General features: G+C 41.0%; 3 protein-coding genes across 4 annotated transcripts; 2 read left to right on the top strand and 1 right to left on the bottom strand.

The window, feature by feature from the left end:
- Positions 1–356: 356 nt before the first annotated feature.
- Positions 357–3,241, top strand: LOC144010855 (adenosine 5'-monophosphoramidase HINT3-like). Of its 2 annotated transcripts, XM_077511369.1 has the most exons (5): positions 357–505; positions 945–1,062; positions 1,144–1,213; positions 2,265–2,391; positions 2,490–3,241. In XM_077511369.1, the coding sequence occupies exons 1-5, from the start codon at positions 410–412 to the stop codon at positions 2,547–2,549; spliced, it is 471 nt and encodes a 156-aa protein (XP_077367495.1). In that variant the 5' UTR covers positions 357–409; the 3' UTR covers positions 2,550–3,241. The 2 variants fall into 2 exon arrangements, with proteins under 2 accessions (XP_077367495.1, XP_077367494.1); XM_077511368.1 differs by having other exon boundaries at positions 2,265–3,241.
- Positions 3,242–3,271: 30 nt separating this feature from the next.
- LOC144010857 (adenosine 5'-monophosphoramidase HINT3-like) lies at positions 3,272–5,046 on the top strand. The gene is made up of 5 exons (XM_077511370.1): positions 3,272–3,511; positions 3,576–3,693; positions 4,457–4,526; positions 4,583–4,709; positions 4,780–5,046. Exons 1-5 carry the CDS (start codon positions 3,425–3,427, stop codon positions 4,825–4,827), a joined length of 450 nt encoding a protein of 149 aa, XP_077367496.1. The 5' UTR covers positions 3,272–3,424; the 3' UTR covers positions 4,828–5,046.
- Positions 5,047–8,791: 3,745 nt separating this feature from the next.
- insm1a (insulinoma-associated 1a) lies at positions 8,792–11,018 on the bottom strand. The gene has a single exon (XM_077511474.1). The coding sequence runs from the start codon at positions 10,762–10,764 to the stop codon at positions 9,709–9,711; it is 1,056 nt and encodes a 351-aa protein (XP_077367600.1). The 5' UTR covers positions 10,765–11,018; the 3' UTR covers positions 8,792–9,708.
- Between the last annotated feature and the right edge of the window lie 78 nt (positions 11,019–11,096).

Genomic DNA, 11,096 nt, shown 5'->3' with positions numbered 1-11,096 from the left:
ATAAAAACATATATATAAAAAAAGATAATTGACGTTAAGCTGCATACAACTTCAATGAAATTAGCATTTAAAAAAAAAAGTCATTCAAAACGTAAAAAAAATGAACACGTATAAAACATTTATTTAAGAACTTAAATACTCGAGGGAAGTTTGAAAGGAAGTGCTGTAGAAGCTCAACAAAATAAAACGAGATACACGTTTTATAAACACAAAAACACAATAAAAGTTGTTCTTGAGCACGAATTTGCATCTATGAATATAAAAAATTGCTAAAATAATGTTTACTAAATAAAAATAGTGCGTAGGCATTTGAGAAAACAAACCGAGAATGTTTTTTGTGTGCTGATGACGTCACGGGAAAAGAGGACGCAGGAAGGTGTTTTCTGACTGTTTCAAAAAGTGAAACGAAATGAACACCGGCGACGTCGACGCGAGCGAAAATGATTGGTGTACTTTTTGTATGATCGCCAACGGTCGAGACCGAGAAGCTCAAGTTTTGAAAAAGGTAAGAAAACGACTTGTACATTATTCATGTTTTTCATTCGACGCCGCGATGAGACAACCAGGAAGTGGATGTTTTTGTTTACATTGTAAATACAGTCAAATGTCATTAATGTTTGTGGTTCGGCGGCCGAAAGCACAAACAGCTTCGAGATAAAATACCAAAAAATAAATAAATAAAGTAAAATCGTGTCTTATGAAAGGGACTGTAGTTGTTTGTAGTAATGTAAGGAATTTGCCTGGCGGTGCGTTCATGGACTGTAGTTAAAAATTGTACTCTCCGATTTCTCGAAGATTGACTCGTTTCAATTTCTATAAGTCCCTGAACGCACCCCATCTGGTGAGAGACATTTGTGGTACCTTCAGGATGCTCGTTTAACTGACTTACCTCCTCATGATGCGTTCAGGGAATATAGTTGAACTGTGATTTCTTTCCCCTGCAGGATCAGGAGCTGGTGTGTTTCCGTGACATTTGCCCCGCCGCCCCTCACCATTACCTGGTTGTTCCCGTTGAGCACATCGTCGACTGTTTCTCGCTCCACGAGGGACACGTCCAACTTGGTGCGTTTGTCTCCTATATTTTAGTCATGTAATCAAATGGCGTCATCTGACGAACGCTTGCTTGGCCCTGCTGCATTGCAGTGGAAAAAATGGCTGAAATGGGGAGAGCCGTACTACGGGACCAAGGAGTTGCAGATATGAAGGACGTAAGGTAGGACAGAGGAAACTCCATGATGCCTTCAGGTGCGTCTGCAAAGTAGTCAGTGGTGCAATTTTGCCTTTTGTCACAATTACAACCTCATTACAAAAAAACAACAACATGGAATTCATTTTGCAATTTAAAAAAAAGTAAGAACTATTTGCTATACAAGGCATAAGGATGTGAAAAAAAATTGACATTATTTCAAATGTATTTTTAAAAATTTTGGTTTTAATCCAGATCTTTCCTTAACGCCTCAAAATTCAACATGAAAAATGTAATAAGGGAAAATTTTTGCAAAAAAAATAGGATTTTTTTTTTTTAGTTCCTGAAATTTATTAAAAAATAGAACACATTTTCTACATGCCCCATCATAGCAACATGATTTTATTTATTTTTTTAAATATTAAAAAGCTAAAAATATCTATACTTATACTAAAGTCATGTTTTTGTGTAGATTTTTACAATGAAAAAAAAACAGCACAAGTCAAATTATTAATCAGTATTTATTTTTATTAAATTATTGTATTTATTATTTTATTTACATACAAAACTCAATGTGAAAAAATTTGATTATTTCAAATGTATTTTTAAAAATTTTGAACTTTTTTTTTTAATATCAAGATATTTCCTTAACACCTCAAAATGCAACATGAAAAATGTAATAAGGGGAAAAATTTTCAAATAATTAAAAAAAAACAGCCATTTTTTTCTCTTTCGTGAAATTTATTAAAAATAGAACAAATAAATATTCTACTCGCCACATCATAGGAATTTGATTTTTTTTTTTTTGAAATATTAAAAAGCTAAAAATATCTATACATTATACTAAAGTTGTGTTTTTGTGGAGATTTTTGTCTAATTATTATTATTATTATTTTTTAAAAATGGAATTATTATTTTATTTACAATTATTTATTTTTTATTTTGACGTTGTGGCTTAAGTCGTTAGTGTGTGCAAACAGAATATATTCCATTTTGTAAAAAAATTAATTAAATAATAATAATAATAATAATAATAATAATGTCTTATTTTGTGTTTTTTTTGTTTTTGTTTTTTCAGGATCGGATTCCATCAGCCTCCGTACACGTCGGTGCATCACCTCCACCTGCACGTTTTGGCCCCGGCCAGCAAGATCACGGACAACTTGCTGTTTAAATTCCTCCCCGGGACCTTGTCCTTCGTAGACGTGCGTGGCGGCCGTGCCGTCCGTCCGTGCCATCCGTCCGTCCGCATAATTTGGGCAAGGAATGACATCAGATCTTTATTTTATTTATTTTTTTCTAGGAAAAGAAACTGAGGAAGCGACTGCAAAATGTTTTCCCCCCGCTGTGCTGTTGCGACTGACGACAAGTCGGAACTGACAACTTTGGCAAAACGGAATGAAATTATGCATCATCGTCATGAATCAATATAGCAAGACTTGACTCATGACTACCAGTCGGTTTGGCTCCCTCTAGTGGCTCGAAGAAGAATGACTCGCTAAATACGATTCAATCGCTTTTCCCTTTTTTTTAGTGCAATAATACATTTTTATTTTATACTTATTTTACATGTGCAATACTTTTTAATAAAATCGTTCTTCGAGATCTTTTTAAAATGTTCCGAAAGTGTTCTGAGTTGAAACTTTGCATTCATTTGATTACTTTGTGCATTTTTTGTTTGATAAAGATTCACTTTCTGTGACACTTGAATTAAACGCTTAAGCTGCCTTCATGTGGTATCGTAATTTTGGTAAATAAATACCACACGTCGAGTTAGAAAATTGCACGTGAACGCCCCCTCCTGTCATATTTTCCACCGGACAACTGGGAATTGATTTTGATACCCGAGTTGAGTGAACTATTCAAGATTCAAAATGGCGGAGAGCGTAGAAGGATTTGTGAATGGCAAGAAATATTAAAACTTATTAGGAGGTTAACAGGTTGTTTTGGAATCTTCACAATTACGTAGAATACACAATTCAATGTCCTGTCCTTTACAATTCATGATTTCCCGTAATTATTCGGTTTTACGAGTAAAGAATACATCAGCTGCTATGTGTGAGTGTATTTTTTTTTTTAGCTATACCAACAAAAGCACATGAACAGTACTCGGTCGTAATTAGGAGTTTCTGAGGAATTCTGTAATTCACGGGTATCCGCGAACGCACCCCGGCTCAATCTGCTCGGCCATCGATTGTTTTTGCCTGACAGCTGATTCACTCGCTCACCTGCTTCCAAATGGCGACTCAAATCGTCGCTGGCGATGACGAGTGTCCTTTTTGTCGGATCGTCAACAGCCAAAGTGACACCGAAATCCTCATGAGCGTGAGTAAATGTTTGGTTAGTGTTTTGATTTGTTTTAGTTTTTTTGACTCTTGTTCGCGTGCAGGATGAGGAGTTGTTGTGCTTCCGGGACGTCAAGCCGGGCGCTGGCCATCATTACCTCGTCATCACCAGGACGCACATCGGCAACTGTAAAGCTCTGCGTGCGCAACACATTCCCACAGGTAAAAAGTGGGGAAAAGTTTACCTTAATTGGGTTTACGTTACCGCGGAATAAATAAAGTTGCGATCGAGAAGGATTTCGTTTGGTTTACATGTATGATTGAAATCATCCCGAAAGAAGATCTCTGGTCACCTGTTTACAGACATCGATCACGTGATTTATCAATATGGAATTAATTAGTCATTTAGCACAGTAGTTGTGATAGTGTTAACACTTTTATTGAAGCAAAGTCTTAATAATAATAATAATAATAATTAAAAAAAAGTTTCAAGTACTTAAAAACAAGTTCTCCTCTCGCAGTCAGGCTCTGGGGAGACGCCGCCATTTTAGGGGGTGGAAACGATGACGTAATGACGCATTTACGTCAAGACAGAGCATGCGCGTTGCCGCACGCAGCCATGTAAATCAGGCTAATGATAGCAGCGGTAGCTATATTTACAATTTTCAATAGTTCCGTGATTTATAACTTCATTTATTGGTATGTATGAAATCAAATTTCCCTGTACTAAGTGACTCTAGCAACACCTAGTGGTTGACAGTTGTCATTGACAAGCATTAAAAAAAATGTTGACGAAAAAAATTTCGACATTACAAAAATAAAAACAGTTTTGGATGTTTTTCTGGTCTATAAAAATAAAAATAGGTGAGTGAAGCACGGTTAAAAAAAAAAAAAAAAACTGCTAATAAGTCAAATTGTGATTTATGCGGATTTTCTGACATTTATTTTTGGTGCTTCCTGACAATGACGTAATGTTTGTTTCTAGTGGAGCGCATGGCCGAGATGGGAAGGTGCGTGTTGGAGAAAAATAAAGTGCGAGACCTCACAGACATCAGGTGAGTGTGCAATTCCGAGCGGGAAAACATGAATGAGAATCTTTTTCTTCTTCAAGGTTGGGCTTCCACGTGCCTCCGTTCTCGTCGGTGGCTCACCTGCACCTGCACGCCTTGGCGCCGGCCAGCAAGATGAACGAAAGCTCGCAGCGGAGATACGGCCCGCGCTCGCACTGGTTCATCACCGTGAGTGACGGATATATATTTTTTATTTTTTATTTTTGCTCTCACCACATTTTGGCTTCCTGTCTTGCAGGTCGACGAAGTTTTGGCCCAACTCAGGACACGAGGCAGAATCAAATGAAATCTTGTCAACCTGCCTTCAAGAAAATGAAAATATTCATCTTGCGCTCACGTCATTCCAGGGAAAATGTCTCGATGGCATTTTGGAGAGTTATTATAGTCACTATATGTGTATGTATATATATTTTAAGTTTTGTTTTTATTATGTTTTGGTAATATATTAGAAATATTTAATTGCTATGCAAATATAAAATGTCTTAAATAAAAAAATTTAATATCATTTTGTATTCAGAAATATTTAATTAACATCCATCATCCAAACAGCTTATCCTTGCCATATCATATTGTTAAATTCAAGTGTATTTAATTTTGTATTTTTGATCATTTCAGGCGTTTTTGCTAACAATATTTTATGGTTGGGGAAAATGAAATATTGCACAAATATACTTTCAAGTAGTTGCATATATTTTAATTTAAAAATGATACATACGCACTGGATATTGTAGTTGTACTAAGACGTCTAAAAAAAACACACGCACATTCAAATATGTTGTAGTATTAAATGAGAAGCTGTCCAAATGTAATGGGCAGTGTATGTTTTTTTTGTTTTTTTTATGTAAATATAACTGCAATGACACCTGTCAACCACTTGGCGTCAGTAGAGTCATTTCAGCTTCCTGAAGCGTTCCTTCAACTTTTTTTTTTTTTTAATGTAACTTTATTGCAATTTACAGAGCAAACATGGCGAAAGTGAAGTTCGTTGATTCAACTTGTGTCTCTATTTCAAAAATACAATACAATAATATCTAGCATTTATTGTTGAGGGCAATCCGAACACTACGTTTTAAATAAAGATAAAAAAAAATAATAAAAAAAAGAAGTATGTAAAGCGGAAGTAGAATAATTGAAGAACCAATGAAAAGTCAGCAGTTTAATGACATCCAGCCAATCGGATCCTTAATTAATTTAAAACTGCTCAGTCTCGTTTTGAGTTGATTGCCGAGTTTGATTGTATCGTACACTCAAATATTAGTAACCATAAGGCAAGATGGCTTTCCCTCGACTTTAAAATGACACGTACGATCTCAATTGGTGAGTTGCGTTTACGTCGCTTTCCCTCCCGTTTGTTTGGATTTAGCCGAGCTTCCTCGTTCATTTCAATGTGTCAGCCTAGCTTAGCCTAGCTTAGTTTAAGGTTAGCCTAGCTTAGCCTAGCCGCCACCTGGCTGTTTATTGTGTCGTGTGTCATCATGTGATATTTCTCTGGATAGGGATATTTTGTCTTTTTTTTTTTTTTTTTATATTAGTGTATATATTTTTTCATTTTATATATTTAGACAACATTTGAACATTGAACAGGGAGACACCAATAATTCTAATGTTGCTTTTGAGTGTACAGTGCAACCTATGAATTGTTTATTTTAATGTAGTCTGTCTTGGCAAATATGAATAATACGTGGTGCCAATTGAAATGTAATGATTTTCAGTTTCTCATTCGCCACTACAAGAGCTGAATCTTATCTTCTGAGTCTGGCCCACCATCATCATGACAACCATACATGGAACATATTATTGCCCATTATGATGATGATGATGATGATGATGGCGAGCTAGCTTCCAGCGTCTCTGAGGTTCAATTACGCCACCACTATTGACTCCATTCGCTTCGTTAGCGTCGCCTCAAGTGTTGTTATGTACGGAGTATTGGCATGTCCAGACATGTACAAAAAAGTATAAATGCTTTGCTTGCTGTTGCGCGAGGGGGGTTGGACGATGAGGCACAAATCATGACAAGCACGCAGAAGGTCGTAGACAAAAAAACAAAAACGCAAAGGGAGCTGGTTCAATATTCGTCCGTGGAGGAATGAGGGAAGCACAATGAATGTTCATCAGTTGTCATTGGGCCTCGGTTGCTATGGCAACTGCCTGATGCTCTGTTGACAAGTGGCTCAGGTGTCTCCTCTAATAGACCCCCCCCCCCTTTGCAGAAGTCACTTCTGGTGATTGGTCATGCCTCAGCCAAATTGGGATGTGGGGGGTCAGGTCACATGGGGGGGTTGGCGCCATGGCAACTGATTATTTGGCTCTTGCACAACCCAAAAACAAGAATTACCCCCCCCCCCCCCCCAGGCTTTCCCTCTGTGTGCGTCTAATAGTGTCAATCATCTCACAAAAACAAACACAAAAACTTTATTATATTTAGTGAAAAACAAATGTAACAAAAAAAATTAAGTGGAAAAAACAAAACATTGTTGTTAAAGGGACAATAATACTTAGTCATACTGAGCACCATGTAGTGCTGAACTAAATTTATTCATTTAAAAAATCCACTATAGAATTGATTTCACTACTATATGAAGAAAAAAAAATGTTTATCACTTCAACGTACATCTCAACGGATCACTAGTTTTATGACGCAATATGTTATCTTCTCAAGTTAGTTTCCAAAAGTTCAATGCTAAAAGCTTCAATCTTAGCGCAAGTTAGCTTCCAATGCTGTTTCCAACATGATCTTCTAAGCTAACTTCCAAGTTACTGCTAATTTTAGCTTCAAATATTAGCTTCCGACATTAGCTTTGAAATTTGTAGCTTTTTCCATACTGTTATTCTCATTATTTCAATGTTACTTCGAACATTAGCTTCAATGTTAGCGCAAGTTAGCGTCCAATGTTATTTCCAACATGATCTTCTAAGCTAACTTCCAAGTTACTGCTAATCATAGCTTCAAATATTAGCTTCCAACATTAGCTTTAAATTTGTAGCTTTTTCATACTTTTATTCTCTTTATTTTCGATGTTACTTCTAACATTAGCTTCAAAGTTAGCACAAGTTAGCTTCCAATGTTATTTCCAACATGATCTTCTAAGCTAACTTCCAAGTTACTGCTAATCTTAGCTTCAAATGTTAGCTTCCGACATTAGCTTTAAATTTGTAGCTTATTCTCATTATTAAGAGAAATATGAAATACGAGTTGGAATGATGTGGCAGAATTTGTGATGAAAAGTGGCTAAAAAGAAGAAGCTGCTGCTGCTCTTTTAATTAGCTTTGACACGGAGTGTGCGATTTAAGCTTTCCCTAATCTGAGCCGTGATCTGCACCACATGGCGGGCGGCCCGATCATCCGCGCTCACCTGCAGCACACGCCGCATGACAACATTTTGGTAATCACATTTTCCGCCATCCCAGCGCAGTTGCAGGCGGATTACGTGAGCTCTTCTTCTAATCAACGACGGCAGTTCCCGAACAATGGGACATCTTGTCCTTAGTAAGCCGGCAGCTGAGACGGACGGGCGCTTATCCCAGGTGACTTCGGGCAAAAGTTGGCAAGTTACTGACAATTCCGATCTTGCGTCACGAGTCAAAATGGCCGTCTGTTCGTCAAGTGACGTTCTCCGCTCAGCATTGCGATTTGTGACGATTGTTTTTGGTTTGAAAATGGGATGAAACGGGTAACGTTGTCGTTCAACTACCATCACAATCTGCCTGATTTGTTATGCTAGTCACAGGCAAAAGCAACAGTATAAATGGAAGCATTAGCATTGCGCTGCATTGGGGAAATATCCAAAATGGCCGGATGTTCGGAATTATCAATACCCAGGACTGCTCGCCACATATGAACAAACAAAAGACGGGTTGCCAGTCAATGGCAGGCTACGTAAAGGATTATTAAGCAGCCAATGGCTGGGCAGAGATGGTTTGTTGTTGTCCCAATATCAAAATTCTGACTTTGATACGGTACCATTAAAGTAAAGCTGATTTGCGATACATTCATGAAAAGCCTGGTTTAATCATTCACCATATTTTTTATGATAATAAACATTGGCTGTTTGCGGTTGAGCCTTGCCCACTGCACCGTGATACCGTTATTATCGTGTATAAGCTAATGGCTAGCTTAGGATAACCACTTAGCCGTTTAGTGAGGTGAGATCAGTCAATGCTCAAATGAACATGTAGGAATTATTATTTTTTTTTTGGGGGGAAATGAAAACATGGCCACCAAATGCGCTTCCATGACATCACAACAATTGTAGTCAGTTTGGTTTTTATTCTTTTTGGACATTTAGCAAAAGAAACAAACAAAGCAGAATAACAGCTACCAATCACCAAAAAAAAATTGAAAAAAATTGAAGTCACGATTGCATCCCGGTCAGAGTTAATTGCTAGAAGTCACAGGAAACACATCCTTCATTTGACACACACAGTAAGAATGTATCTGAATAAATACACACGTAATAAAATAAATACATAAATAGGAGAAAGTAGTGACAATACAGAAGACTGAGTGGAGCCTTCAAAATAAATAAGAGAACGTTAAGGCAATTTTACAGCAGAGTTTCTAGTCCAAAGGCATTAGCGGTTATGCTAGTTGGTTGGTTTTGCTACTTTCTAAAGCTCGTTAAAGCTAAACAAACGCCAGTGTGCTAACAGCACAAAACCCACAAAATAGCCTCCTGGGGCAAAGGCACTGTACCCCCCACCCCCTTTTTATTTTATTGGGTTATTGTTCCGATTATTTTGTTCAACCTGATTTGAATGCTTTTCCTTTCATACAGATGAAAGTTTTTGGAGAAAAAAAAATGACGCTAACAGCAGGTAAACAGACACATCCATCCGTTTTCAAGCGTTTGTGAAGCTGAGATCGGAACTAGGGATGCACGATAATATCGGTGGCCTGACGACAGTCAAATTGGTCGATAATTGCCGACAGATCAACAGATCAACCAGATAATAAAGAAATCTACTGATGATAATAAATCGACATACCACTTTGGTCCATCTGTTGCGGTTGCGGCTTACTTATCGGTTATCGACATTGGCACTTTCTAAATGATTGGTTTATCGATATCGGTTGAAAATGGCATTATCGTGCTTTCCTAATCGGAACCTCGTGTAACGCTTATGGGCTAGGCGGTTGACTGCGGCAACAGAATGCGGGTTCCACTCAGAACCGCGAGATGGACGCGCTGACCACTCGCCGGCCGTGCCGCGGCGGCAGGTGCAGCAGCACGACGTTACCGTCCTGGGACGGGCGGCAGCGATTGACGTGGCGGGCGAGTCCGGGCGAGCTCCGGAGGACGGCCGGGCAACGTTTGCAGCGGAAGGCGTGCGGCGGGCGGTGACAGTCAGTGCCGGGCAGCGCCTCGCCGCACGTCGGGCATGCCTGTGCGCCGCCGGCGGCTCCGCTCAGGTCGACCGGGACTTGAAGTGCGGAGGTGTGACGCTTGCAGTCGCGCGGCTCCTCCTCTTCGGACTCGGCCGGGCCGGGAACGGACGCCGCCGCCTCCTCCTCCGCCGGCCGGCCTTTCTGCTCCGTCTTGGGCTTGTGCCAGCGGCGGTGCGACGCCAGATTGGCGGGGCAGCTGAACACCTTGTCGCACTCGGGGCAGCGGTACTCCACCCGGACTATTCTGGAGCAGCGGTGCTGGGCCAGTCCGAGCGGGTCGGCGTACGCTTCCCCGCACAGCTGACACACAAAGTCGCCGCCCGGAGAGGGGCGCCGCTCCATCGGGACGGCCCGGATCTTCAGCCCCAGAACGGGTGAGGTGGTGACGTCATCCTCAAAGTGCAGCTTCCGGACAGTCTTGGCTTTCTTGGCGGCAGGTTTGGCGTTGCGCTCGGGGTCGGCGGATCGCTTGGTGGCGGTACTGGAGCCCATGTTGAAGAGGTGCCCCAGGGCGGTGAGCGCCGCCGCCGCCGCGGGGAACGCTTCTGCCGACGCGGGCGAGGCCAAACCCGAACCGGGGCGAATGGCGGTTTCCCGCTTGGCGCTCACTGGCCGTGTCGGGCTGCAGAGTGCCAGGTACGACCCCTCGGGGATGCCGAAGCGGACTGCTTTGCTCTCGCGCTCTGGTGCCGCCGCCGGCACCGGCCAACGCGTGCGCGTGGACGGGTGCTGGCACTCTTGAGGCTTCCGCTCCTCTGTGTCATCCTCGCACCGCCAGCGGTGCGACACCACGTTGACTCTCTTGCTCCGCTTGACCAGGAAGCCTCTCGGCATGTTGACCAGCTCCAAGGCACTTTTGTGGGTGTGTGGGGAAGAAAGGGGGGGTGGGAATGTGGGACTCAGGAAGGGGGTCCAGCCTTAGCGGGTTCTGCTGGTGCCTGACAACTGCACTCTTTTTAAGGCCGCATGTATTCCTCCCTCCTCCCTGTTGCTTCATCTGCAACCAATCAGAGGGAGGTTGCCCCCTCCCTTTTTCTCCCTCTTGGATTTGGATGAAGAGGGTGGGGGGTGTCGGGGGGTGTTGTTAGTGGGGCAGATTACAAAGCAGATGTAGCGTGAAAAAGTACTTGCCCCCTTTCTGTTTTTTGCTGCATATTTATCTTTGT

Source organism: Festucalex cinctus, chromosome 21 (assembly GCF_051991245.1).
Source record: "Festucalex cinctus isolate MCC-2025b chromosome 21, RoL_Fcin_1.0, whole genome shotgun sequence".
Taxonomy (NCBI): Eukaryota; Metazoa; Chordata; class Actinopteri; order Syngnathiformes; family Syngnathidae; genus Festucalex; species Festucalex cinctus.
Note: the sequence above shows the minus strand (reverse complement) of the source record. Positions and strands in the feature narration are given on the sequence as shown.

Bases quoted from the DNA above. Each gene is read 5' to 3' on its own strand.
- LOC144010857 (XM_077511370.1), top strand. From the start codon at position 3,425: ATGGCGACTCAAATCGTCGCTGGCGATGACGAGTGTCCTTTTTGTCGG. The intron at 3,512-3,575 runs GTGAGTAAATGT...GTTCGCGTGCAG, and splicing joins ACACCGAAATCCTCATGAGC to GATGAGGAGTTGTTGTGCTT. The intron at 4,710-4,779 runs GTGAGTGACGGA...CCTGTCTTGCAG, and splicing joins GCTCGCACTGGTTCATCACC to GTCGACGAAGTTTTGGCCCA.
- LOC144010855 (XM_077511368.1), top strand. From the start codon at position 410: ATGAACACCGGCGACGTCGACGCGAGCGAAAATGATTGGTGTACTTTT. The intron at 1,063-1,143 runs GTGCGTTTGTCT...GCTGCATTGCAG, and splicing joins CGAGGGACACGTCCAACTTG to TGGAAAAAATGGCTGAAATG. The intron at 1,214-2,264 runs GTAGGACAGAGG...TTGTTTTTTCAG, and splicing joins GCAGATATGAAGGACGTAAG to GATCGGATTCCATCAGCCTC.
- insm1a (XM_077511474.1), bottom strand. From the start codon at position 10,764: ATGCCGAGAGGCTTCCTGGTCAAGCGGAGCAAGAGAGTCAACGTGGTG.